The following is a 25,920-nucleotide window of genomic DNA, read 5'->3' on the forward strand; positions in this document are numbered from 1 at the left end:
ACTTCTGTAGACGAGATTAATTCTGTTTCTACCTTTATTTCAAAGTAAAGAGGTAAATTCAACTTATCCCTGGAATTAATTTCTCACAGCAGTAATTTTGAAAAGATTTTCTGGTTTGCACTGAGAGGCAACTGGTCTAACTTTTATCTCTTCAAATACATCTATTTTCACAAAGTGCCTTTTTTTTTTTTTTCTTTTCATTAATCCCTTGTGGAAAACTCCTGTGCCAAAGTTATTGCAGCTTCATTCACCTTCCCTTAATATTCTGTCAAGGCCAGTTTATGAAATGTTTTTTCTTCCTTGTATTTTAAACTTGCTGAAAGGTAAGACAGAAGAAGTAAAAGTCAAAAATAAGCAGCTTTTGTTAGTGAATGATGCTGTTATGCAAAGTCAAAACATATCTTTTGTTTTTAGGCAGCTGAAGATTTTTGTGTGTTTCTGAGAATTTTCATCATGTGTGGTTTCTTTCTGTTGTAGTGTGGAATTTGGGAACCCTATGGTTGAGTATGGCAGTGCTAAGGGGGAAATGGAAAAGGGTTTTGACGGGAAAGCAGGATCCAGAGCACCTTTTTCAAATTTCCAACAAAGAGAAGTAAATACTCTTGACTATTTTATGACCAGTTGATGTCTTGCAATGACAGACATTTATAACTCTCAGCTGGTGGCTTTATAGCTCCAGGTCACCCAAACTGAAAGGAGTTACAGCCTTTTAGTACTGGCAATTAATATAAATAATGGCATAATACATTTACTAACATACCATAACTCCCCTTCCAGTTCTTAAAAATGCTCCACCTAGTGTGATAATTCCCATTTCCTTGTTTTATAGTGCACAAGGAAGAATCTGGGGCTGGTTTATGAGAGCTCAGTTAGTGACTGGTGTATATGTGAGAAGCTCATAAAAGCTTCTTTCTGTAGATGGTCTTCCAAACACAGAGGGTTCTGCTCCTGTGCAGCTGTGGGAATTTAGAGGTTCCTAGGCCCTCAAGAGGGCTGGGAATGCTTCAGTGGGAAACAGCTTTTAAAATTCTGCCTCAGAATTGAGATCTAATGTTACGCTCATAACTCCTGATTTTTCTTTTACAACCTAGCCCTGAGGAGTTGTATCTAAAATCTGGAATTTGCAGTGTTTACTGTACTTGGAAGAATTCTATGTCATGGTGAAGTATTCTGAGCAGATCACTAAATCATTCTATGTTTGACTCTTTGTTCTGTGTTAAACTGATTCCTCATGCCTGTGAGAAAGATAAACTCCCAGTCAACCCTGAACTTGTGCAGGATTTGCTTCTTCAGCTGGATCTCTCTAAGTCTATGGGGCCTGCTGGGATTCATCCAAGAGTAGCCAGAGAGCTGGATGGTGTCACCACAAGACCTCTCTCAATGATTTCAGAATCTTGGCAATCTGGAGAGGTCCAAGTCTACTGGAAGCTGGCAAATACTGTCCCAGTTTTCAAGAAGGGCAAGAAGGATGAGCATGCAAACAACAGGCCTGTCAGTCTCACTTCAATGCCCAATAAAATCATGGAGAAGAGTCAGTAAAGCTTCTGATACCATTTCTGACAGTATCCCTCTGGAGAAAATGCCCAGCACTCAGCTGGGTAAGCACATTGTGTGCCAGGTGAGTGACTGGCTCACGGGTCAGGCAGCAAGGGCTGTAGTAAATGGGGGGACATCACCTGTGGGCCCTGTCACTAATGGGGTTCTGCTGGCTTCTGTCCTCAGCCCCATTCTCTTCAACACCTTCATCCTGCTCTTGTGCAGCTGTGGGACTTCACTGCTTCAACACTCTCTTCAACATCTTCATTAATGACCTGGACACAGGACTGGAAGGAGCAGCAAGTAAGCCTGCTATACTGACTATACTATGATGGGAGGAGCTGTAGACTCCCTCGAGGGAGGGAGGGCCCTGCAGGGACCATGGCAAGGGCTGGGCAATCACCAACCAGATGAAGTTTAATAAAGCCAAGTGCTGGATTCTGCCCCTCGGTATGGAGCAACCCTGGATGTATGGACAGACTGGGCAATGAGATGCTGCAGAGCAGCACCGTGGAATGGGAGCTGCAGGTTGTAGTTTTTGGTAAATTGAGCTTCAGTCCATGGTGTGGGCCCCTGGAGCTGGGGAGAAGAGGGACAGTGCTTCATGGGACATTTAGGAAATGTTCTACACCCTGAAGTGCCAGTTCTGCTCTGAGCTGTGCCCTGATGTGTGAGGATCTGTGTCTTAGGTAATCTGCTGTGCAGGCTCTATTCCACAAGTCTGCCATGTAGATGTCACACCAAATACCTGGTCAATAAGTTGCAGCCAGATTCAAGTGCCTGGTTTTGCAGACTGGAGAGGATTGCTTTAATGGCAAGAGTCACTGATTGGATTTTTGTTTTCTTAAAGAATCCAGGGTAAATATCTTAATCAGAGTCATTAGAAGACACCGCATATGATCAGCACTCTGACAACTGGAGCAATTTGTTTGTGCCCTGAGCTCTGTTACTTTTCAAAGCTTAGCTTATCTTGGGAAACAGCTGCCCAGAAAAAAGAGAAATAGCCCATTTCAGACTTCTTCAATTCTCTAAGCAATGTTGAATGGAACTGTAATTTGCTGTTGTGTTTTCCTATTGCTTAGTAAATAAACTCTTCCAAAAATCATGACTGGGATTTCTGGCAAAGTAAATCTGAATTAGGTAGTATGAAGAATACTCAAGATATCTTTGTATCAAGTTCTGTTCTTCGCTATTTCAAAGACTATTTTAAAGGTCTGAGCTTGAAAATACAAGTCTGCCATAGAAAACATCAGCTGAATCAACATTGATGGTCTTGCCAAAGACAATCTTTTAAATCTCTTCCTATTTACTAATATGTGTTTCTGATTCTCTGGCTAAAGAATCCTAGTTTCCACAGAATTCACAATTCCACAGATTTTTCTCAACATCATAAAGAATGCTTTCCAGAATTCATCATGTTGTCTAGAGTGTTGTTGTTTTACTCAAGGACATGTGAGCCATTTGCAAAGTTTCCTGACAGAATTGCCATATTTTGGGTGTTTCCTGTGATGGGAACATTGGTCAGGATGACTGACAGATTAAAGCTACTGGCCTTTGAAGTAGATGTCACAGATGTTCTTTGTGGTGACTAGGCAAGAGTATTTGAGAAATGAAATAATTGGGGAGGAAAAAGATACAGTGGAAAAGAGAATCATTGACAAAATGAGAGAAAAAAGCTCTAACTTTTCAGGCACATCTGCTGGAGGCACAGATTTGAGAGGGACTACCCTGCAAGTTGTCTTGGAATGCAGAGAATTTATCTGACGAATTAGGAAAGAGCTTTCCACAGCAAAAATTTGGGTTAACATTGTGTTGGTTCTGGTTCACACAGTTCTACCCATCTTGTCAATTTCTCATAGCAGTTCAAAGCAAATCTGAGTTTCTTAGTCTAAGACTCTCCTTAAGAAAAATATTTCCTGTTCCTTACCCTGTTGCATAGCAAGGTATGTGTGCATTTAAATACTGCAGCTCAACAGTATCTCTGGTATACTTCTGTTTACTTTGTGGCCCATCTAACTTTGTTTACTGATTATTTACAAAATTCATGGTTATTTCTGGAACAGTTGAGGTGCAAGAACAACTTTTTATGTCCCCCTTTTACTCTTTATTTGACAAAAAGCCCCTGCCAATATTTGTGCTGTTTCCCCAGAATCTCCTACTAGTGTCAGAAGAGACCCTCAGGCTATGGATTTTGTCTTAATGGTTAAACTACAGTTCAGGCTTACTTAAAAGAGGTTCACCACGTGCTGAATACATTGTCCTTTGTCACACTGAAAGCAGATTGAGAAGACAAATGTGCAAAAAGTGGCTAGAGAACACAGCAGAGTAAGAGCAACCAGATTTAGCTATTTCTGTTCTCTGTTGTGCCTTCCACACACCACCAGGCAGGCTCAACACAATCTAACTGTGCTTTTTGTAAACTCGAGCCCTTCGCTCTAATATTGCTCCTACCCTGCCATCTCTATTGAAATCTTTCCCCCAAGTTAAACAGTGCTTTAAAACTGACCTCTCAGTCAAACCTAAGCAATGCTTTGCTTCACTGGTAACCCATTCTCTAAGGCCATACAGTCTTAATCAAGTGAACACTGATAGCACCAATGCTATCCTAAGAGTTTTTCCTGGTTCCCAGAAGGATGTCCAGCTGTCCACAACTCACTGGGCACAGTGGCCTAAGAGTTTAGTTGTTGTACTGCAAAAGGTTGTAAACCATTGGCAGTGAAGTCTTGTTACATGTGCTGCTGCTTCTACTCCCTACAGACAACTTGGTCTGTCCTGGCAATGGAAACTCAAACAGGTGAAGTTTCCTATGCTTAGCAGTGTTTTAAATTAGATTGGTGTCTGATCAATTCAGCATTATGGATGAACCGTAACTACTTGGTTAGTCATGGAAAATAATCATTAAAGACTGCAAAGTTTTAATTTCTCCTCTTCTAAGCCCTACAAGATATGGAAGGACTCTGATGTAAATGCCACAAATAGAGAACTGAGAGAGGAGAGGAAGGGGAACTGCTTATAGGTCTAATTTTAGGCTGGCAAGGCCATCCCAGGTGCCTCTATAGCCACAGGAAAAAAGCACTCTCAAGGCAGAGCATGGGTTTGTGTCACTTGTCCCTCTGCAGCTCTGCTGGGGTCATCCTTCCCCAGGGCTTGTTCTCCTTCCCACGCTGAGCCAGAGGGGAGAGTGGATTTCACTCTGCGCAAGCCCAGCTGTTAACAGAGATGTGTGTGATGTTAATCCAAATAGGAAAAAGAAAACAACCTTAGAGCCAAACAATCCCTAAAGCATTTCCCTGCACAGGCAGCTGCTTCTCCAAGCTGTGGAGTCAGGCCAGCCACCGGGGCTGTGGGGACAGGAAGGTGGAGGGGACCGGACAGGAGCCCAGAGGTGCTCCCAGAGCACCACCACTGATCCTGTCCTGGGTGAGCAGGCCTGGCAGTGCCCTCCTGGCTCTGGCTGTGTCTGGTTCTGGACTCCTCAGTGCCAGAGACAGGGAGCATCTGCAGTGGGGCCAGCAGAGCTACAGAACTGACCAAGGGGCTGCAGCATCTCTCCTCTGAGGAGAACCTGAGGAAAATGGGCCTGGACACAGCAGGTTGGACTCGACCTCAGAGGTCTTTTCCAGCCTAATTGATTCTGTGATTCTGTTCAGCAATGAGAAGAAAGAACTGGGAAGGGACCTCATCAATGTGGAGGTGACAAAGGATGGATCAGGCTCTGCTCGGTGGCGCCAGGCAAAGTGACAAAAAGCAACGGGAAGAAACAGAAGTTCCACCTGAATGTGAGGAAGAACCTCTTTACTGCGCAGTGACCGAGCACAGAAAAGGCTGCCCAGAGAGCATGTGGGGTCTCCCTCACCGGAGATACCCAAGAACGGTCAGGACAGACTCCTGTGCCATGTGACCCTGCTTGAGCAGGCAGTTCAAGGCTGTCGTTCCTTCCAGGCCGCCCCATTCCCTGATTCTGTGCCTGCGGAGGCAGCAGAGCCCTTCCCGCAGCTCCACGGGAACACGGCCGTGACCGCCCGCCATGGCGGCCCCCTCAGGCGGCCCCGGCAGCCGCGAGCGGCAGCGCCGCCAGCAGCAGCATGACGTCACCCCCGCGCGCAGGGCGCAGGCGCGGGGTTGCGGCGCGCGGCCGGGCCGCCCCCCCCCGCGAGCGGCGGGGGCCGTTCCCAGAATGCCGCGCGGCGCCGCCCGCCCCGCGCCGCCATGGAGGCGGCGGGCGCAGCCGGAGATCCCGGCCCCGCCGCCCGGCCCCGCTCCCGCTGAGCCCCGCGCGCCCCTCGCCCTGCAGCATGAGCGGCGGCGGCGGCGGCTCCTCGGCACCCGGCCGCTTCGCCGACTACTTCGTCATCTGCGGGCTGGACACCGAGACCGGGCTGGAGCCGGACGAGCTCTCCGGTGAGTGGCCGGCGGCGCTGGGCGCGAGGGGGCGGCGGGGTCCGGCCGCGCTACCTGCCCGCGCCGCTACCTGCCCTGCCCGCGCCGCCGCCTCCCCGCTCCGCAGCCCCGGCCGCTGCCGTGGCTGCCCGTGCCCTGCCGGGAGCCCCGGGCGCTGCGGCTCCCCGGGCATGCGGAGCGCCCGGCCGGGCACGGACCGGGGTCGGTACAAGTGGCCGAGCAGCGCTGTGGGACGGGCTGGGCAGAGCGCGCCCTGTGCGGTGCCGTGGCTTTAGGCGGTCCGAGCCCCAGCGGCGATGTTCTGCGCTCCCTCCGGAGCCCGGTGCGAGTACCAACTTTAGCCAGGCGTTTGAGACACACGGGCACTCTGAAGGAGTCGGGTTTGGGAGAGAAAGGGAAAACCATTTGCGTGTTCACTGTTACCTTTTTTTCGTAGCCCGGGATAAGAATTCTCTTGCAGAAGTATCCGAAAAGAAATCGGATTAGGAAGTGATTACTCTGCTGTTAGGTGAGAATGTCCACACCGCAACTAAACCATATCCATCTAAACCATACCACTGTGTCAAAGCAGTGTTTTTAAGGTTAAAAATCATTAAATTTTAGCAGCACCTCTCTTCAGCTTTAGTCTCATTTTACTGGCCTCAGTTAAATCGGAGTGTGGCTTAGCATCTCTAACAGTTCAGAAAGGTGAAGGAATGTGGTGGTGAAAATCTGACCTAACATCAGCACTGGTTTTGTGTATCTGGGCTCTGAACTTGACCCGTAGTACAGTCTCTCACCCCCAGCCTCGTTTTTTTTTTTTTTCTATTAGTTAGGTTTTATAAGATGTCATGGGGTTTTTTTACATTGATGCATTTAAACTGTCCCTCACTAAATAAATGCTTGTTCCTCGTAGAGTGGAATTCGTGTTATTAGAACTGACTTCTTGCATTGAGTGAGCTCCTCTAAACTTTTGCTATTATGGAAACTCTTTTTTTGTTTAATGACTTCAAACAAAATTTCTCACCTGTCCCTCATGCTGAGCAGTACCTTTCCCTAAGAGAATTCATGTTTGTCTAATGTTAAAGTGACTGTAGGCTACAGTTTGAGGCTTGAGGAGTGAGTACAGCATAACAGTCTGCTCTGCAATGGCACTGCAAATTACAGTATCAGTTTGATTGAAGAAATCTAAGAGAATAAAATGCAATGCAATTTCATTGAGAGATATGTGAGGGTTTCTTTTAATTAAATGGAGAACGAACAACGTTTATAGCTCAAAAACAATTAGAAAGATGTTAATTTTGTGATTAATTTACTACAAATCTATTTGTGTAATGTGGTGCGAGGCACACTCAATAATGCTCCCTGTTCTTGATAGGCTTATGAATAATTCTCTGAATATAATTCAATTTAAAACCAACAGTGCATTTCTTTGGGCTAGCTATCTAATAGTAAACTGGAAGATATAAGTGCCTTTTTTAAAATAGCCTGTCAGAGTGTGCAGGTCTGAAAGCTGGAGCATGCTGTTCTTTCTGTGCTTTCCTGGTCAAGGACTGCATCTATAGTCTGTAGAACTGTAGCGTGTGATGTATCCTGGTCTCTGCTGTTCCACCATGGTGTTACCTGTGACAAGCTGTGGGGCTGGGGGGAGAAGAGGTTGTTGTGTTTATGGGGGAGACGGATTTTTGCATGATTTGAGAAAAAATTTTAAAAGAAGGTGGGGGAAAATTTCCAATAATGTCACAGCATAAGGGCTAGGTGGAATTCGAGTGTATTTCTTGAGTTTGTTGTGTTATTAATAATGCATGATAGTGTGACTGATAATGGTTTCAAACTGTGTCTTGGGCTATAGCCTCCTCCAGTGTCCACTGATAAATATGGAGAGGCCTCTGTTATATTTCAGCGGCTTTCGGATAAGGCTTGGAAACACTCTGTACTTCCTGCGAGCCTTTCTTGTTTGATTGAAAGGGTCATTGTGCGCTGGTGTTTTTTCCCCCCCTCCCTCTGATTTCTGCGCTGCAAAACAGCTTCTGAATCCTCGTCCTGTTGAGACAATTGGCTCCGTGAGTGCCCATTGTTGGGCCGGGGCCGGGCACGGCGGGTCCCCCTGGGTCCCTCATGCGGGGCCGGGCACGGCGGGTCCCCCTGGGTCCCTCATGCGGGGCCGGGCACGGCGGGTCCCCCTGGGTCCCTCATGCGGGGCCGGGCACGGCGGGTCCTTGCTGCGGGTCCCTCATGCGGGGCCGGGCACGGCGGGTCCCCCTGGGTCCCTCATGCGGGGCCGGGCACGGCGGGTCCCCCTGGGTCCCGCTGCGGGTCTGGGCACGGCGGGTCCCTGCTGCGGGGCCGGGCACGGCGGGTCCTTGCTGCGGGTCCCTCATGCGGGGCCGGGCACGGCGGGTCTCTGCTGCGGGTCTGGGCATGGTGGGTCCCTGCTGCGGGTCCCTCATGCGGGGCCGGGCCCGGCGGGTCTCTGCTGCGGGTCTGGGCATGGTGGGTCCCTGCTGCGGGTCCCTGCTGCGGGGCCGGGCACGGCGGGTCCCTGCGGGCCCCCCGGGGCTCTCCTGCGGCAGGGCTCCGGAGCGGCCCCGCATGATGTCATCCCTCCCTCCCTCTCTCTCTCCCTCCCTCCCTCCCCGCACGGAGCCCGCCGCGCTGCGCGGCCCCGGGGATGCTGCCCGCACACTTTGTTCTCGGCAGGCTCACCCAGCCGCGCAGTTCAGGTGTTCGGCCTTAATGTGGGTGCTACAGGGTTAGCTTCAAGCTTGGAAATGAGGGATAAGCTCAGGAATTGGTGCTTGCTCGAGTTACTTTGTTTGAAGAGACACCTCTGATGGCGTTTTCCCTTTGTATGTTGGAAGCTTACTGAATAGCACAGCTGTAAGGCTTTTTCCTGAAAAAGTTGGCTGGCTGGTGGAAGAGGCACAGGATATAAACAAACATATATATATATATGTTTGTTTTCTTTTAATGCAATGAGAAATCCTGTATTTAGGACTTGTAGTTAGCACGGGTTCAAGAGTCTCTATTGCTAGGGCATTTTTATCCCTATTCTGTGCGTCCTTTCAATTCACTTCTGTGCGTCCTTTCTTATTTTGATGGTTGTGTTCCTACTGGGTGACTTCTTAAAGGACACGAAAAATATTTGCTAGGTGATAGCAAAACAAAACAAAACCCCCAGCACTGGATGAAGCTTAAGCTCCAATGTCAGCTGCTAAGCTGGGTGAGAGAGGAACTGCCGCGCGTTTCTGTGTTTCCAGATGGTGTTGATACACCAGAAGTGATGACAGAAATTTTCATTACACGGCTGAGGTCTGTCACAGGTGAATTTCCTTCACAGAGCAAACCACAGAAGGGTTGAGGGTGGAAGGAACCTTTGGCAGTTGTCAGGTCTAGGGCCAGTTGCCCAGGACAATGTCCAGGTGATTTTGGGTATCAGCAAAAATGGAGACTCCCCACCCTCCCTGTGCAGCCTGTGCCAGGGCTCAGTTACCCTCACAGTGAAAAGCTGTGTCCTGATGTTTGGATGGAACCTCTTGATTTTGGTTTGTGCCCATTACCTCAGGCCCTGGAATGGGATACAGCCTGTCTCCATCACCTTTGCACTTTCTGTTAGATGTTTATATACATTGCTAAGATTGCGCCCTGAGCTTTTCTGTTCTGCAGGCTAAACAGTCCCAGCTGTGTCAGCCTTTGCTCCTGCCCCTTATTCATGTTTGTGGCCCCTTTCTGCACTCTCTGCACCGTGTCCATGTGCTAAGGAGCACAGAGTTGGCACAGCACTCCAGCTGTGGCCCCTCCAGGGCAGGATCACCTCCTCAGCCTGCTGGCAATGTTTTTGACTAATGCACCTGGTACCATTGGCCTTCTTTGGAGCAAGGGCACATTGCTGGCCCTTGGTCATCTGGAGATGATGAAATGCATCACCGAAAATCTACTGTACATAATGTCATATATTGTAATGCTGCAACATTATGGTAGGATTTCTTCATTCAGATTGTATGACTGTGCCCTGGAAAGGTAATGAGAATGGAGTTGAGGCTCATCTTTCAGCTGAAGTCTTTTGTCTGTTGAGTTAATCAGATGTGATCTGAATGATGGTGAGAAACCTTGCACTATATGGAACTAGTGGAGTTTTAGTGGAAAAGAACATGGAACAAAAGGATTTTTACAAGCAATCACTTGTCAACAGAGTTTGTTTACTATGGAGTGGCAAAGCAAAGCATTAGCTTGCCATCGCCTTACATTTATGTGAAATTGTGGTCTTGGGGTTTCTTTTACAAAATACAGAACTCAGATCTAAATATCTGGAACCCATGTTCTAATGAAAAGCATCTGTTGAACATACCTTGGTAGTCTTGAATGTTGTATAAAGATGATATCAGTTATTTCAGAAATAGCAATGTTACAAAGGAGAAATAGTGTAAAGAAAAAAAAAGCCTATGATCTGTGAAGAAAAGATTGATGATTCAAAAATAGGACTGTTTTTTTAAAAAAAAAAAGAGTAAACCCAATGACTACTCTGCCACCTGTACTTTTTTCCCTGCCTTTCTTCCCAGTTTGAACTGTTTTTATCAGGTTTGGGCTAAAAATTACTTTATTTAGTAGGTGGACTTGTGTTCCTTTGCTCAAGTCCTTACCATGGTGCTTTGAGTTTTTCCACTTGATCATGAACTTCATCCTTACAGGAGAATGAAAATAGAGTTAGGTGAAGCCCAATTGTCCAGGAAGTATCTTTCCTGCAGAGACCCCTCATGAGCCTTTTCAGAGTTCATATTAGGTCTGCTTTCACTCTTTATGTGATGATCAGATACAATTTTAATGGTTCTTCCTCTGTCATACCCTTTTTTTTTGCATTTTCCTTTTCATGGTGTTGAGGCAAGATCTGCATGTAGAATAAGTAGCATAACATGACTGGTTATGAGTGAGGCATCTCTGTGTTGCCACAGGAGCTACTTGATTACTGCTGGTTTGTGAAAAGAAGATGATACCTGGTGTATCATATTCACCTAGCTCCACTCAAAATTACTCTGACAATCTCAGAGTAAGCGTTTCTCCTCACCAGGAAAACAGAAACATTGTCTCACCTGATTTCTCTGTCTGTAATTGAAGTGTCATTATTTTTCTATTTTGTTGGCCTCAAATTTAAAACGACAGCTTATCTTCATGCATTGTTAGGGGTTGTTTTAATGGAATTCTGTATTGATATGAACTTTAAAAAAAAAAAGTGTGTGATGACATGATTGAAGGCATTGGCCACATATGTAAGCCAATAAATTGCTTAGTGGAATTAGTGTAGTAATTCCATTCTGGAAGTCCATGAAGTAAGGCTGTTATCAGCACCTGTGTTCATTTCCAAGTTAAACACACTTAAATACTTCCAGGCTTTTATTTTGCTGCAAAGGTATTTGTAAGGGGTGGCTAAAGGGAAAAGAGGAGGAAGAACAAATGCAGACTTAGTTTAAAATCAGCAGATATAATTTTCTGATTGACATTTGACTGTTTTGTAGTTTGTTCTGTTAGGAATTTTAATCTCAGAATTAAGACATTTGGGATTGGAGCCAGGTGGTTTTTGTGCCCTTCTGCAATACTGTTAAATAGCATGTGAGTAAGTTCCTCTATCTTTGCTGTGGTGGTAGCACCAGCACTTGCTGCAGAAGTGAATTCCATTGCTGGGAACTATTGCTTGATTTTACCAAAGGCCGAATTGTTCTGTGATTGTGGGGTTTTGTTTTTGGTAGATTCTTTTTCCCCCTCTTCCTCTCTTTGTGCATGTGGATGGTATCCATGCAAGCTTCCCACAGTTGCCACTGGTGCCTCTTCCCGTGGGGATTCATTCTGAGGCTGAAGGGGAGGTTTGCAGCTCCTTTGCTTCTCTGGGATTGCTGACAAGGTGTTCAGCCTGTGGGAGGCCCCTGCAGTGGCCCCAAGGCTCACAGCTCACCTGGTTTCACTCAGGCCACTGTGGACAGGCAGCAGATAGCAGCAGCAGCTTTTGGCTGGGCTTACACGGGCACATGTGAAATGTTTTAACCCAGATAATAGCTTATTCCACTCTTCCCTACCCCCTCTATCTTTTCCCAAGAAGCTGGAGCTGTTTGCCATGTTTGAGTGCCAAAAAGGTCTTTTGTCTCTTTGGGAACTGAGGCAGACGTGCTAGGGTAGCTGATAAGTGGAATAAAGAACGGCAGAGCTGATGTAAGGGGGAAGCAGCTGGACTCTGCTGAACTGCATTTGAAGCCACAGGCTGTTGGTGATGTTTCTGTAATGCCAATCTTGTTCTATCATATTTGTATTTTAGGTCAATTAGGATGGGTCCTTTCTGGAATAATCCCCTCAAAACCCTTCTGTATTCAGTTATAAATTTGGTTTACTTGGAAGACTCTTTGGCAATGTGTGGGGGAGGAGAAAGGTTACAAGTTCTTGATTTGAGAATAAATTTAAGGTGTTAAAATATTGTCTAAAGAACCAAGGTTTACAACTCTGTTTTTTAAGCCTTTTAAAAGGCTTAATTCCTATGGCTTTTAAAAAAGCCATAGGAATTTTAGCTTACTAAGGCAGGGCTTACAAATATGGGCTCATTTGGCTTTCTGTCCATTAGGGTTTTTTTGTTGCTAGTTTGTTTTTTCCTGTTGTATTTGGGGATTTTTGCAGTTTATTTTGCAAGAGAGAGGCTACACAAAGAGCTCTTGAGTGAATTGGTGGGAAACACTGCCATTTTGAGAATAATAACTCTTTTCCCAATTCTTCAAATTACTGATTCTGAAGTTACAAAACACCACAACTGTTTTTTATCCACCTTTTGACTTAAGGAAATCCTACTTGAGTGTTCTGGTAATGACTTCTCATAGTTATCTTTTGAATTCCCACTAACCTGCAGGGCTCATGTAGCAGAACTGATGCCCATGAAGTGACAGTGTCAGAAGCAATTACTTACTGATGCACATTGTGCAATAATTACTCTCTCAATTTCTTGACAACCATTTCAGATTTGTGGTTTGCAGTCAAGTTTGCAGTGAACTGGAATGCTATCCCTGTGAGGCTTAAAACATTATTGCGCTGAGAAATTATCAAGCATTCCAGCACAAACTGGTGAATGATGTAGAATTTACTTGGAGTGTTTCTGCTCAAGGCACGTTTCCTAGTCTTTTCAGGAAAATGCTACTCCACTTATGGTTTGATAGGCAGGAGCCCATTGGTTGCAAACTTTGCTGTAGAAGTGTAGAATATTGGCTTTTTTATTTCGTTTTTTTGGGTTTTTTTCCTGGCTGTTTTATCAGTCGCAGTCAGGTACAATGTGTACACATGTACTGAGTCATTTGTATATGGATACTGAAGCATTTTGAGAAAGAAACTTTATCTCATTTCATGGGTAAGTGATCTAGAGACAAAAAACATAAAAGCAGGCTAAAGGAACCTGTTCAGAGAAAGCAGCATTTCAGTATCTGAGTGAGGGAAAAAAGGTTGGTTTTACAGAAACAGATACTCTTTCACATAGCTTCAGGTGAGTTTGGAAAAGTTTCTTTTTTGCAGTACAAGCATAAACTTTTAGGAGCTTTTCTTGCTTGTTATTCCTCCTTAACTTGCTACTTTCAGCAAGCTGCCTTGCCAATTGTTGTTTCCTAATTTTGGCCCCCAAGCCCAGCCATGTCCTTCTGAGCTGCCATTAGAGTTACATTGGGGAAAAGATGAAGTCCCTTAAGTCAACAAGGTTGGTGCCAGCATAAGGCTGTCAGGTCCTTTCTGTCTCTTTTATGTGTGGGTTCTGGGAAATGTCAAGTAAGCTCCTTTTTAAATTGAAATGTGAAGTAACTCCTTCAAAAGTTTTGCTCAAGACTGGTAAAATTTCTGTTTACCAGTATCTCGGTCGTTTCTCAGAATTCTTTTGGCAGAGATTTTATGGCAGTGCTGACCAATCCAAGTGTAGGGTGTTGTGGTCTCTCTTTCCTGTCCTTACTGAGGTCTTTGTTTATGAGCTGGACCACAGTGGTGATACACAGTTCTAGGTGATTAACTTGGACCTGAGACTTCTGTTCTCAGCTCTTTGTTCTTCTTGTTCTAAACAGATTTTCATGTTGAAAACATGAGGTTTTTTTTTTTTTTTTTAACCCAAACATGAATTTTGCCTTCTGGACAAGAAAGGTGAGCTTGATAGGCTTATGTGTAACAGGGAGAGAGCTCAGGAGGCATGGATGGAGAGATGACAAGGAAGGATCCAGCCAGAGCAGAGATAAGCTTTGGGGTTTGTCATATCCATTGACCAAACTGTCAGCACATCTGATTAGTTTTCTGTGATTAGAAATCACTCCTCTCAAGCAACTTGACTTTCTTACAGGACACATTTTGTTTTATATAGAAGGGGAGCAGTCCTTATTATGGCAGGTTACTTTCAAAAGTTAGATAGAACCACACTGGCCAGGACTGGTATACTGAAATGACTGCATAGCTGATCTTTCTGTATTTTTCTGACCTCTGTATGTTTTTGAAACCTGCTGAAAGAATTCATGTGTTTTTTAAGATATGTTTTTCCTTTTTAATGCAAAACCTCAGTGATATCCTGGTTGAAGGACTGGAAAAGTGCTTCAGTAAGATTTGATCCTTATTTTTTTACATAGATGTGTTTCCATCAGTCCTCAGAGCCAGAGGGCTGTGGGAGCACAAAAAGTAGGGACATTTAAGTGGATGGGATGTGTCACTGTGAAAGGAGACCATGGTTGTTGGGAAGAGTTGTTTGGAACGATCTGAGCTCAGGCTTTCCTGAAGAGTCCCACTGGATCTGCCAGTCTTAGGGGGGCATGAGAAGAACAGCTGGTTTCTATATTAAATATGCTTAAAATATGCTTGTCTCCACTTCTGTTACATATTTTTAGTTCATGTAAAAGAATTTGGTTCTATTCTGAAGGTAAGCCACCCTTTTCCTTTCTTAGTGTCTTCTGTTGCACAAATTGCAGATCTATTGTGTAATGGAAATAGTGTGTCCCTCCTGACCCCTGTGGCTGTGAACACGCCTTTCATTGAAATTCTGAGGCCTGCCTCTGTTGTTTAGTTGGAAACAGACCTAAATATCTTTCTGTAAGTCTTTTTGCTTGGGCTAGAACAGAAAAGTGGTTTAGTAAAACAATTCTGGTTTTAAGACCATTCCATTGAAAATTTCTGCAAAACAGTCTTGATTAAAATACATTTTATTTTATATTGTCCATCTGTCTTCCTGTATTACATACAAAAGAGCACAAAAAGAAAAGCTATAGGAAAAATAATCTTTAGGTTGTTTTTAAAAATAGAAGCTGAGGACTATTTAAAAGCTGCTTTAGATTCTTGGTTTCTTCTGCCACTACCCTGTCCTGCCACTTCCTTGTCCCACCTCTTCCCGCCTTCCTTGCAGCAGGAGCAGAACAATAAAAACAAAAGCTTTTGGTTTCCTGACCTTACAATCTCAGAATGCAGATGGCCTCAGCTGTTTTTCTGTGGTGCTTTAAATTCATTGTTGCAGCATTTGAAACGATTCCCGGCTGTGTGTGGCAGCATGTTTTGTTATCAACTGGATCAATGCTGGGACTTAAATGATGAATGGGTATCTATTAACTCCTAGATTTTCATTTGCCACGAAGGGCTTGGAAGAATTTACCTATCAAAGGAATAAACGATTGTTTGTTTCAGGCAGAGTTTACACTGAATTTCCAGTTAGCAAAATGACCTATTTTTAAAATTTATTTCATTTCACAGTGAGTTTATTTGTGTTATGATTTTTGAAACATTACTTTTCCTGAATTTTGGAAAGCAAAAGAAAATGGGAAAACAACAGGACCTTTAACAGTCAACAGGTTAGGGTTAACTCTCTTTTTTTGTCTTTCTCACCTTTTTAAAGTCTGCAGGAGGAGGAATTTTATTGCCAGTTGAATGTTCAAAGGAGTATGTTCTGCTTGGATTGGGATAAGGGGTTGTTACAAACAAGTGTGGGTTCCCTAGATGACAAACAGGAATAAAACAATCAGAGTCTTTTATGACTGGTTATGTTCTTTGTCTTTTCCCTCCTCCCTCTAAAGCAAGTCCTTCAGCTTTCCCAGAGGAAGGATGGCACTCCATCCACAATTTCACTTGCCCTGGGATCCACACCTGTGTGTTTGTAGCTCATATTCTCACCTTTGTTTCAGAAAGGCAGGCAGTGAAGTTGCTTTGCCTTCAAGGTTTTCTGTCAGGGAAAGTGGAACAGTAACTTTTATAATGAAAGTTTTAGAGGAAGTCCCAGCTGTGAAAATCAGATGTGTCACAAATCCAGTGGGATGGAGGCTGCTACAGACAGTAGCTGAAACACCTGATTCCAGTTGCTCCAACAGCAGTGCTGCAGTGAAGTGAAAGTGACCCTGAAGGTTTTTCTCACGGATAATTTAACCTGCTTTAAAAAGTGTTCAAGTCCCAGTTCCAGTATCAAATTAAGTGGTCTAATTCAGCTTGTGCTTTGCCAGGTGGTCTTGCCAATGGGGGCAGGGGGATAGGGAGTGTGGGACAGAGGGTTTGTGTGTTTCAGGATAAAAGGGAAGAATTCTTCTTTGTGTATATCTGAGCAAGAGGTTTGCTGGAGAAGGGAGTCCTCTCTAATGAGAAATACGTGCAGCTCTGTTTAAGGAGGAGGAACTGGAAGGAAGGAAGCAAGTCATAATCTGAAAGCATTTGTCTATTGATGGAGTGGCTCTTTGCTTACAGACTTGGCAGCTGCAGCTTTTCTTGAATCATGGTTTTTATTCCAAGAATTCTTGTATAATGAATTTCTTACCTTAGTCTGCCAGACTTTGAATGTTTATTTCCTGCATTTTAGAGAGGTGATTTTTTTTTCCTCTAGTTACATATGGTTTAATATTTGTTGAAGAAGGAATCAGAGAATTTTTCTGTTTTAAAAGTAAATCTTGGCTAATTCTTACTGTGTTAATAGCTCTCTGTGTATTATTGAAAGGATTTTTCTTTAGTATTATATTAGGGTGTCCTGAAAATTCAGAATGGTGGTGTTCTCCAGAAGGCTTGGCCTAGGGTTTTTTCTTTTCTTTTTTTTTTTTTTTGTTTCTTGTATGTTTTTGAAAGGCTCGATTGAATCAGCAGATTTCCATCTCATTTCACATCTATTATGGTATTATGGTTCAGGCCATATAATTGAACTACTTGTTTGATGATCCCAGTTTTCTCTTAAGACTTGAAAATAGAATATTTCACCATTTTTGTTGGCAAGTTCGAATAGGGCAAGTCTTATTTTTAACCAAACTCTTTTGCCTTCAGTTTTAAGAGACTGATTCTTGGCTTGACGGTCTTTGCATCCCTTCCTGCATCTCAAGCACCTGTATTTGCTTTCTCAGTGTAGCCAGGCCAGGTGCTGGTCATGTGTCAGTCTGAGAATCAAGAAGTCCTCAGATCTCTGTGTATGTACCATCTCTTTCCCCCAGTGCCTCCCTCTCCCCAGGTTGCCTTTATTTACTCCATACTTTCTTCTTTTCTAGATTGTGGATTCCAGAAGTGTGTGCACTCTGTTTTGCCAGTCAGCTATTTTTATTTAGACTTGGACCATGAATTTTGGAGCTGAAGTAATTTTATGTTTGATAAACATAATTATTTACTGAAGTATCTGTAGCCTTATTTTGTGTACTGAGGATGTTTGCTGGCAGAACTGGGAATCCTATTGCTGTTTATGCTGCTGGTTTTGGATTCACCTCATTCTAAGTGTTACTTTTATCTTTGGATCTAAGGCAAATTGTATCTTTGGAAACCTTTTTCTTTTCATTAGGTGCTTTGACAGGTATGGTTTTGCTCTTAAAAAATTCTCACCCAAAACGCAAGAATGAGAAAAGACATTTTGAAAATAATCTATGATGGCCTTTTCACTGAAGTATGGCTTTGTGCTTTATAGCATTTTTAAATTTGAAGCAGGGTAGAATTAGGCTGTTCTGTGAATGGTGTTTGTAGCTTAGTTGCTGTTCAAATCCCCTTGTTGTGTGACTTTTGCCTTGCAGCCCTCAGTTGTTGAAACCTCTGCTCTTTGTCTGTCAGCTGGGTCTCCAGTCTCCAGTCCCCCACCCTGCAGAGCTGGGAGGGTTCCCACCGTTACCAGATCCTTTGAGCTGTGGTGCAGAAAGTGCAGAGCTAGAGGGTGTGGCTGTAGGGTCTGTAGGGTCCTGTCAAAGCTAAATCCATTTTCTCTGGATTCTCTGTGATGAGTAGTACAGGAAAGCTGCCCTAAGTGTATGGCTCATAGTTTCTGTTGCTGGTACAAATTCTCATTGTTCTTATTCATTTGTTAATTACAGCAATATGACTGTTTCATGTTGAAGCTGTTTTATATTTAGTTCAAGACATTCATTTTAGTGACAGCAGAAATTGATAGAGTTTCTGTATGCTAAAAGATTCCAGTAAGTGTCTTTATGTGGAAAATATAAAGTTAATGTTTTAATTGCATGCTAAGAATTTTTTATTTGAAGATGTCATGTATACAATAAATGTACACTGAGACAGAATGAATTGAATTAATAGCAGGCTGTATCACAGGAATTTAAAGAAAGAAGCTGCCTGGCTGGGTGGAAGCAGCAAACCACTTAATCAGAACCAGCCAAGCTTTCTGGATCTTTGTTCTATAATTATTTTGAGCAGATGAGTGGACTCAGTGAACAAACAAAGGTGGCAGTATTAATCATGCCTTAAAATCAGTATTGCCACCACCATTTAGTTTGTTTTTGGGGCACTTTTTCTGGTAACTAAGGTAACCTCTTCTGACTTGCTCTCTGTTGTCATAGAGGGAAAATTGAGCTGGTCTACATCTGAGATAGCTGTTCAAAGATGTTTTTCCTAGCTGAGATGCAGGGAGAAGTTCCTGTACAGTTCTTAGTCTTGCATAAGTTTTAGAGTTGTAGCACTGCAGTCACCTTCTAAATATTAAAGCCAAATGGTAAATTGACAGCATTTTCAAAAGGCCATGACTCAGTTTTAAAAAGGCTTTATTTGCAAAGTATCCTTGGCTTTTTTTTTTGAACAAGTTTTCCCTTTCTCATTAAGGACAACTTAAGGCACTGTTCTATTATGTAATGGAAACTTTTCATGGCAGCGCAGGATTTACAGAGAAGAACGATTTGAGATATTGAAGACAAAAAATGCAGGGTTAAAAACATTCTTACATAGAAGCAAGCTAGTCAGCAGGGAAAATTTGAATTGTTAGAATCATGTACAAGTTTTCTTGGAAATTTGCATTAGAGATTTGTAAGCAATGCATGTGGAAACATGTCACATCTATGCAAGGTCATAAGTAGGTGAATCTGCAAGTTGTGTAACCTAACCATTTTTCTTATTACTTTATTGGGAAGACCCTTGTTCCCCTCCTTTCTTTTCCTGAAGAGGAATACAGAAGACAGTGAATCATATTTTTCTCTGGGTAAATCAGCAAAGAGCTAAAATTAGACCTTCAGAGTTCATTCTTTTTAGTCCCGCTCAAAGCTGTGGAAAGCTTGGTAGATGGCATTTGCAGGTTTTGAATTGAATGTTTTAATTTTAGTTTATGGAACTCTTTTTTTTCCTTGTTATAATCTTACAAAAACGTCATATCCATTGATATGGATAGCTTCATGCAGATTGATGCATGACACTTGGAAAGAAATGCTTCCTGCCTAGGTTGGAGACTCTATCAGTTGTTAAGTCCTAATTCTCATCAGACCAAGACACATACACTGCTGTCCACTGCTCACAGGTGGAGCAGCAAGAGAAGTAACACAGGTAAGAAGGGGGAGAAAAATAACTGAGAGCCAGGGAGGTTTCCAGCATACCCTGCAAATCTCTGTGGTGATGTGGCTCATGTTCAGTGTTAGGTGACTCAGGAAGGGACTGATAAAATTAGGTGTACTTGTTAGCTCAGCGTAGGATACTTGCAGTGCATGCATTAGCTGCTCTAATGTGGTGGTAATTGCAAAGTCCAAATTACAGATATGTAGGCCAGCATAATTTCAGGTGGTGTAAATGAAGTTGGAACTGAAAGCCCATCATGGTTCCATACATTGCAAACAGTATTAGGTGGCTGTTGGAGCAGAGGTGTGAGCTGCCATGCAGCAGTGAAAAGGGGAGCAGGGACTGTTTGAGCTGGATCTTCCAAATAAATGTAATGTGTTTCAACTCTCTGGTCATCCTGAGCAGGTTTGTAGTTTGCTTTATGCACACAATTCAGTCCCTCAGGTTCAGTTTACTGAAAAGAAGTGAGATGGAGGTGTTGGAGAGTTACCTGCCTCTGATGTGGGATTTAATCCTCTTGGAGCTGAGTGTCCCCCTCTGTGGTCTGAGCCTGCTCTCAGCTGAGCTCTGCCTGCCCAGGAAGAGCCAGGCCAAGCCTGCAGCCTTGGCCATCCCTCAGCCAAGGAGATTTCCTCAGAGGCTGTGTCTAGCTGGTGACTTCCCTTTTGATGAGCAAGCTGACTCCAATAGCTCAAGTCTTTCATGCATGTCTTCTCAAATTACACGGTGGTGTGGTTTAAGGCAGCCCCACACAGCCTCTCACTCCCCTCCTGTGGAATGGGTGAGGGAATCAGAAGTCTGAAAGTGGGAAAACTCTCAGGTCAGGATAACAACAGCTTAATAGGTAAAGCAAAAGAGGAATTATTCACCACCACCCCTGGGCAGGCAGGTGCTCAGCCATCTCCAGGGCAGCAGGGATCTATCATGTTTCTTTCATGTTTAATGGGGAGGGTTGGTAAAGCGTGAAAAATGGGAGAGGAAGCAAAGAGCATTACCAGAGCTGGGTGATGGTTGCTGGTGTTGAAAAATCTATTTATTATGTGGCATGGCAGGAGCCAGCAGGTATTGAGCTGGGCCTCAGGAGGAGGGCTGGCTTCAGGAGCTAGCAGGTATTAGAACTTCTGCTCACCAGTTTCACTGCCTCTGTGTCTGTGGTTTACTTTCTGCTTCCCTCCTGTTTTGGGGAATCACCATGAGCTAATTAAGCTGTTTGTGTGGCTGAACTGGATTAGTGAAATTTTCATCTTTGTTAACCCTTTCTTTATTCTCTATTTGTTTATTTTTAATCCATGTTTTTTCACTGATCCTATTTTGAGTGGGATGACACAGGGAGCAGGTTTTTTTCCAATTACAAAGAAATTCTGAGATGCTCTGCTTCACTGTCATTCCCCTGCTGGGTGCATTGCCAGGGCTGCAGTAAACTGGTGCTTATGGATTTGTACTGTGCCTGGTGAAATTCTATTTCTCTATGCTTTCATGATATTGTTTACATTGCAAAATGCAGTGGGATTCTTACTGTTTTGAAGGTTTGATGTTGGCCTGAAACTTCCTGAAGTATTGCTGGGTGTTTATGGATTTCGTATGTTGTTTGACATTTCTTGACAAATAATCTTATAGTTGTAGCTGTTTGATCATTGATTCTGATTTAAGTCCAAGGTAGTTGCAACTTTGCAGTGTGTGGGACATTTTGCATCTTGATTTTTGTAGAGCTTTTCCTCTGATATAACAAACACCGTGAGTGACAAATGTGTATGTGAAGAACATCAATGGTGTTTGAAAGACCTCTTTAGTCTTCAGCAGGCAATACTGTGTTCCATTAAAAACCTCCAAAGTTTTCCTTTTGCATGGAACGTGTATAACAGAAAGAAATTATTTTTAGATAAATAATTTCTAAGGACCTCTTTACTATAACTTGGATAAGGAAAGTACTTTCTAGCCATTTCTTCTAAGGGAGAGAGACCTTGTGAAAAACATGATATGAGGATAGCACTCCTTTGATAGTTGTTAAGTGTGGGGACTTGCTCTCTAGCTCAACTTATGGGATACATCATATCTTTATCAGTTTATTTCCTCTTGTGCCTTCATTTCCTTAGTTGTAGAATACAACTGTCCATTTCTTCTGGTGGGTTGGTCTCTTGCATTTGCTAAAATTGCTCTTCACTCTTTTTATCAAAATCATTTCAATTATTCCTGAATAAATCCACTAACTGAAGGAAACCAAGATTAGCTCAGTTGGTTAGAGCGTGGTGCTAATAACATGAAGGCTGTGGCTTGATTCCTGTTACTTAAGAATTGGACTCAGTGATCCTTGTAGGTCCCTTCCAGCTCAGAATATCCTTTTAATTCTGTCACTCTGTAGTTCACACAGAGACAGATCTCAAAACCTTGAGTTATTTTTGCTGCTGGAGATGTGCTGCCGTTGGAGCTTTGCTGTACCAGGGTGTCTCTGTTTGAGGCTGATCATAAATGTAGAAATTCAGGGTCAATTACTTTTTGCCTCTGGATGTAAGTCAGTATTGTTTGTGGATTTTCCCCCTCCCCACTGCTGATGGCTGTCTAGTGACAACCACTAGAGAGGAGGGAAGGGGGAGCCCAGGAAAAGGAAATAGTGGTGCTCAGGTTCCCTTTACTTGTAATGGCCAGAAAATAGAGTGTCCAGTGTCCTGGAGTTGCACAGATCACCTGGGCTGAGCTTTCCAACATCGCTGAGCTGTCCCTTGACGTTCCCTGCCTTGTTTGAACCAGTATCTTTGGGAGCCAGCATGGTCCAGTAGTTTGTGGTATTCCAAGCATGAAGGCTCTCCCAAAAGAGCTGGCTGGGGATGGCAGACTGTGCTGCTGTGGAAGGGGAGAGGAGCACCCTGCAGAGCTGGCAGCAGTATTCCAGCAGGGCAGGCTGGAGAGGAGAGGGAGGGGAGAGCAGGGTGCTGCTGTGTCTGTGCAACAGCTGAGTGCCTTGATGGATGGCAGCAAGGCCTGACAGGGCTCCTTATGTTTCTGTCTGAATCAGGACTCAGTGGTTTCCAGAAATCAATTTTAGTCCTTTCATTAAATTACAGACAGACTCCAGCTCTAAAAAATTTAAGAGTGTGTTGGTGAGAATGTCTCTTGGGAGGAGATGGTGCAAGGCTTCTTTAAATAGGTAAACATCCATTCAGTGTTTGTTAGGGTTTGGGATTTTTCTTAATCATAAGGAACCAGGAGCATCATGTATTTTGCAGTGTTACTACTCTTAATGAAAAGGTTTTCAAATCACAGATCTTCCTTTTTAATTTCAAATGTATAGCCTTGCACAAGGGTGAACTCAGTGATTGTGCTGTGTGGTTTCCAAGTTCAGGAGAAAATTTGGCCTTCGTGTATTTTCTCTCCTCTACGTAGTATGTGGAAGATAAAAAAAAGCCAGCCAAGGAACAAAACAGCTTAGTACATGTCTGAGGTTTTTCCTCAATTATCTAAAAGTTGACATTACATCATCCGCACAGATGTAAATATAGAAAACAGTAGGTGTGTTAAATCTCCTGACATACTTTTAAAAGCTTTTTACAGAGGACTGACTTCACTTGAGTGGATGTTTGTGTCAGTAGAGATGTGGCATTATGTCCATTTTTCTTTCTGGGAGACTGAAAGTTTCTTTAAATGCTTATTTTCATCTTTTATGGTTATGTTAGCTGCGGAAATGCTGTTATCTTTTCTGTCTTTAGCTCTACTCTTTCATAAGGTGGTTATATTTCAGTGAAGTTGTGTCCTGGTTATTCCTAACTATTCCTCTTTCTACTTGTTTCAGATTTTCCCAAATATGCATTTTTTTTTCTTTCTGAACAATGATATTATTGAATGATATGGTTGAACAGATTAATAAATAATGTAGCTGTGTGGTTTTGTATGAAAATTAGCTGAGCTGTTGATTTTTAAGACAAATAATGAAAGCAATGCCTCCTTCAATTTCAGTGCTAAAACCCAGAGAATTAGCAAAATAGGTGTGCATATTTTGGGTATTGTGAGACCTGTCCTAGGTCCTGATTCAGGGTAAGTTCCCTGTCTGAGATAATATTTAGACTTCAAGAAAATCCACAGTTACCAGGCTTCTCAGCTGTCACAGGACTCGTTAAGCATTCACTGGAAATTCTGTTTGCTTTGGTGTAATGTGTTTGTTAGGTTCTGTATTGTGCAGAGGCAGTGCTGCAAGATCTCTGTCTGTGGCTACTTAGTGCAAGTAAGTGTCGTGCCAAATAAAGATTCTAACTTGGCTTTGAAATTGAACTTTAAATATTACTCTAGATGTCCAAAACAAACCCAACCAATTCTGAAATCAATTTCTATTGCCTTGTAATTGCTGCATGTAAGAAAACAAGAGAGGAGTTGGAGTGTGTTTTCTCTTTTGCAGGTGTTGCTGAAATAGTTCCATTTATTTAAAGCATATGATTTCATGCAATTGTGCCTGATTGTTGGTGCAGCTGTCAACAGCTGCATGCTTATTTAGCTAATTGCATTCTAGTAATATAGCTAAGCTTATTTTAAGATACACAGTTGTACATTTTTGTTTTTTTAAAGCAACTGCTCACACTCAGACTATTTACTGCAGAAAGTTCTGTGCTATCACAATGAGCTGTCATTGCTCTAGAGGAAATTTAAGAGCTTCTACACAAGACTTTAAGCCAATCTAATCTATGGATAGCACCTGTGGAAAGCTGGACCATGCCACTTAAATTAATACACTTCTAAAGGCCTTGAAATGGTCTTGTCCTTGGGGTCAGTTTCATCATCTGCTCTTTGGAAATATTTTGTAGTTAAAATGTGAAACTTTAGTTTCACAAGCAGCTTATTCCTACTGCATCAGTGTTCTGGTTGTGTGTACAGGAACAGTGAGCTTCTCTGACACATTGATCATCTCCTTCTAGAAATTTGTAGGTAAAATGAGAAATTTGTATAAGTTGTATTTGTAGAAAAGGTATATTAGGGAAGTAGACTGTCCTGCATGCTAATTCCGGATATTTGTATGTTTTTTACTGGTGTGTGTCAGCGACGTGATCATGATCAACAGTATGAAATGTATAATGCAGTGTTGTTTTTATTTGTTATATAGCTTTATGCCAGTATATACAGGCCTCTAAAACCCGAGATGGTGGCAGCCGTTTCATTTCAAGTGCAACAGAAGGTAAAGGAAAAAGTGTGGGGCAAAAAAAAAGCACTTTGTTCATCTGATGCTCTATCTTCATGGACATTTATGTGGTTCTTGACCTTCTAACCTTCTAGACTCTTCCTTCACAGCTAACTTCTTGCAATAGATGGTGGTTATCTTTTTTCCTGAGTCTTGAAAATGAAATTAAGAGATCTCATGATGTCACTTGTATGTCTATCTAAAAGTTGCATCATCTTTGCATTTTGTCTATTTGTGCTTTTCTTCAGTAACAACATTGCACTGAAACTGAAGCTTTCATTGTGTTTTAACAAGAATCTGAAATATCTGAAGAGTGGCTTAGAGAATTGCTGTCATGACCACAATCTCAAGATTGCCACACTTAAGGAAAAGCACAGATACTCAGCAACACAGAAGTGTTACAAAGCTAATCCTTGCTAATATCTGCAGTCTGACTATATGCTAACCAACTGTCTGCATTTTCTGTTTCTCTTAAAAGGAATGTGTCCTTAATTCACTTACCCTCGAGTCTACCTGCTGATGTCCTGCTTTTTGGCCTTGTTTTTGCTCAAAAAGGGAATGAAATATTTACTTGTGTGTTTTTCTTTCATCTGCAGGGGAAAACTTTGAACAGACTCCGTTAAGACGCACATTTAAATCCAAAGTTCTTGCTCGCTATCCTGAGAATGTTGAATGGAACCCTTTTGACCAGGATGCAGTGGGAATGGTCAGTATCACTTCATGGCTTTTGGGTTATTTTTTTTGTTACATTCTAGAGAATTAGTAGGGAAATAAATTAGTCTGCAATCAATGAATCTTTTTTTGTGCATGATTTTTCCATTTAATAGAATGTGGTGTATCTTAATTTAGATAAAATACAGTAGTTTTCTCTGTCAGGTTTCTGGTCTTGGTGACCAGAAAAGTACTTTCCTTTATGTGGGTTTGAATTTTATTACTTTATTCATAAAAAAATATGAGGCTGGTAACAAAATAGTAATAAGTTTCAATAGAAATTGCATGCAGGCCTTTGGATAAATTCCTTTTGTTTTTCTGATTTAGACCCATATCACTGTATTGTGCAGAAATGTAACACTTAATAGAATTTAAAGTGAAATGCC

At 42.9% G+C, this 25,920-nt stretch overlaps 1 protein-coding gene across 3 annotated transcripts in view; it reads left to right on the top strand.

Annotated features, from left to right (window-relative positions):
* The first annotated feature begins 5,752 nt into the window (after positions 1-5,752).
* Positions 5,753-25,920, top strand: part of DENND5A (DENN domain containing 5A) — a 62,751-nt gene continuing 42,583 nt past the window's right edge. Inside the window, exons 1-3 of one of the 3 annotated variants that reach the window (XM_036383573.2) lie at positions 5,753-5,937; positions 24,749-24,820; positions 25,420-25,529. In XM_036383573.2, coding sequence (XP_036239466.1) covers positions 5,832-5,937; positions 24,749-24,820; positions 25,420-25,529 — 288 coding nt within the window. In that variant the 5' untranslated portion in view covers positions 5,753-5,831. The remainder of the gene's footprint in view (positions 5,938-24,748; positions 24,821-25,419; positions 25,530-25,920) is intronic. The other 2 variants (XM_036383570.2, XM_036383571.2) reach the window with 2 other exon arrangements.

This window comes from Molothrus ater, chromosome 6, assembly GCF_012460135.2.
Source record: "Molothrus ater isolate BHLD 08-10-18 breed brown headed cowbird chromosome 6, BPBGC_Mater_1.1, whole genome shotgun sequence".
In the NCBI taxonomy this organism is placed as follows: domain Eukaryota; kingdom Metazoa; phylum Chordata; class Aves; order Passeriformes; family Icteridae; genus Molothrus; species Molothrus ater.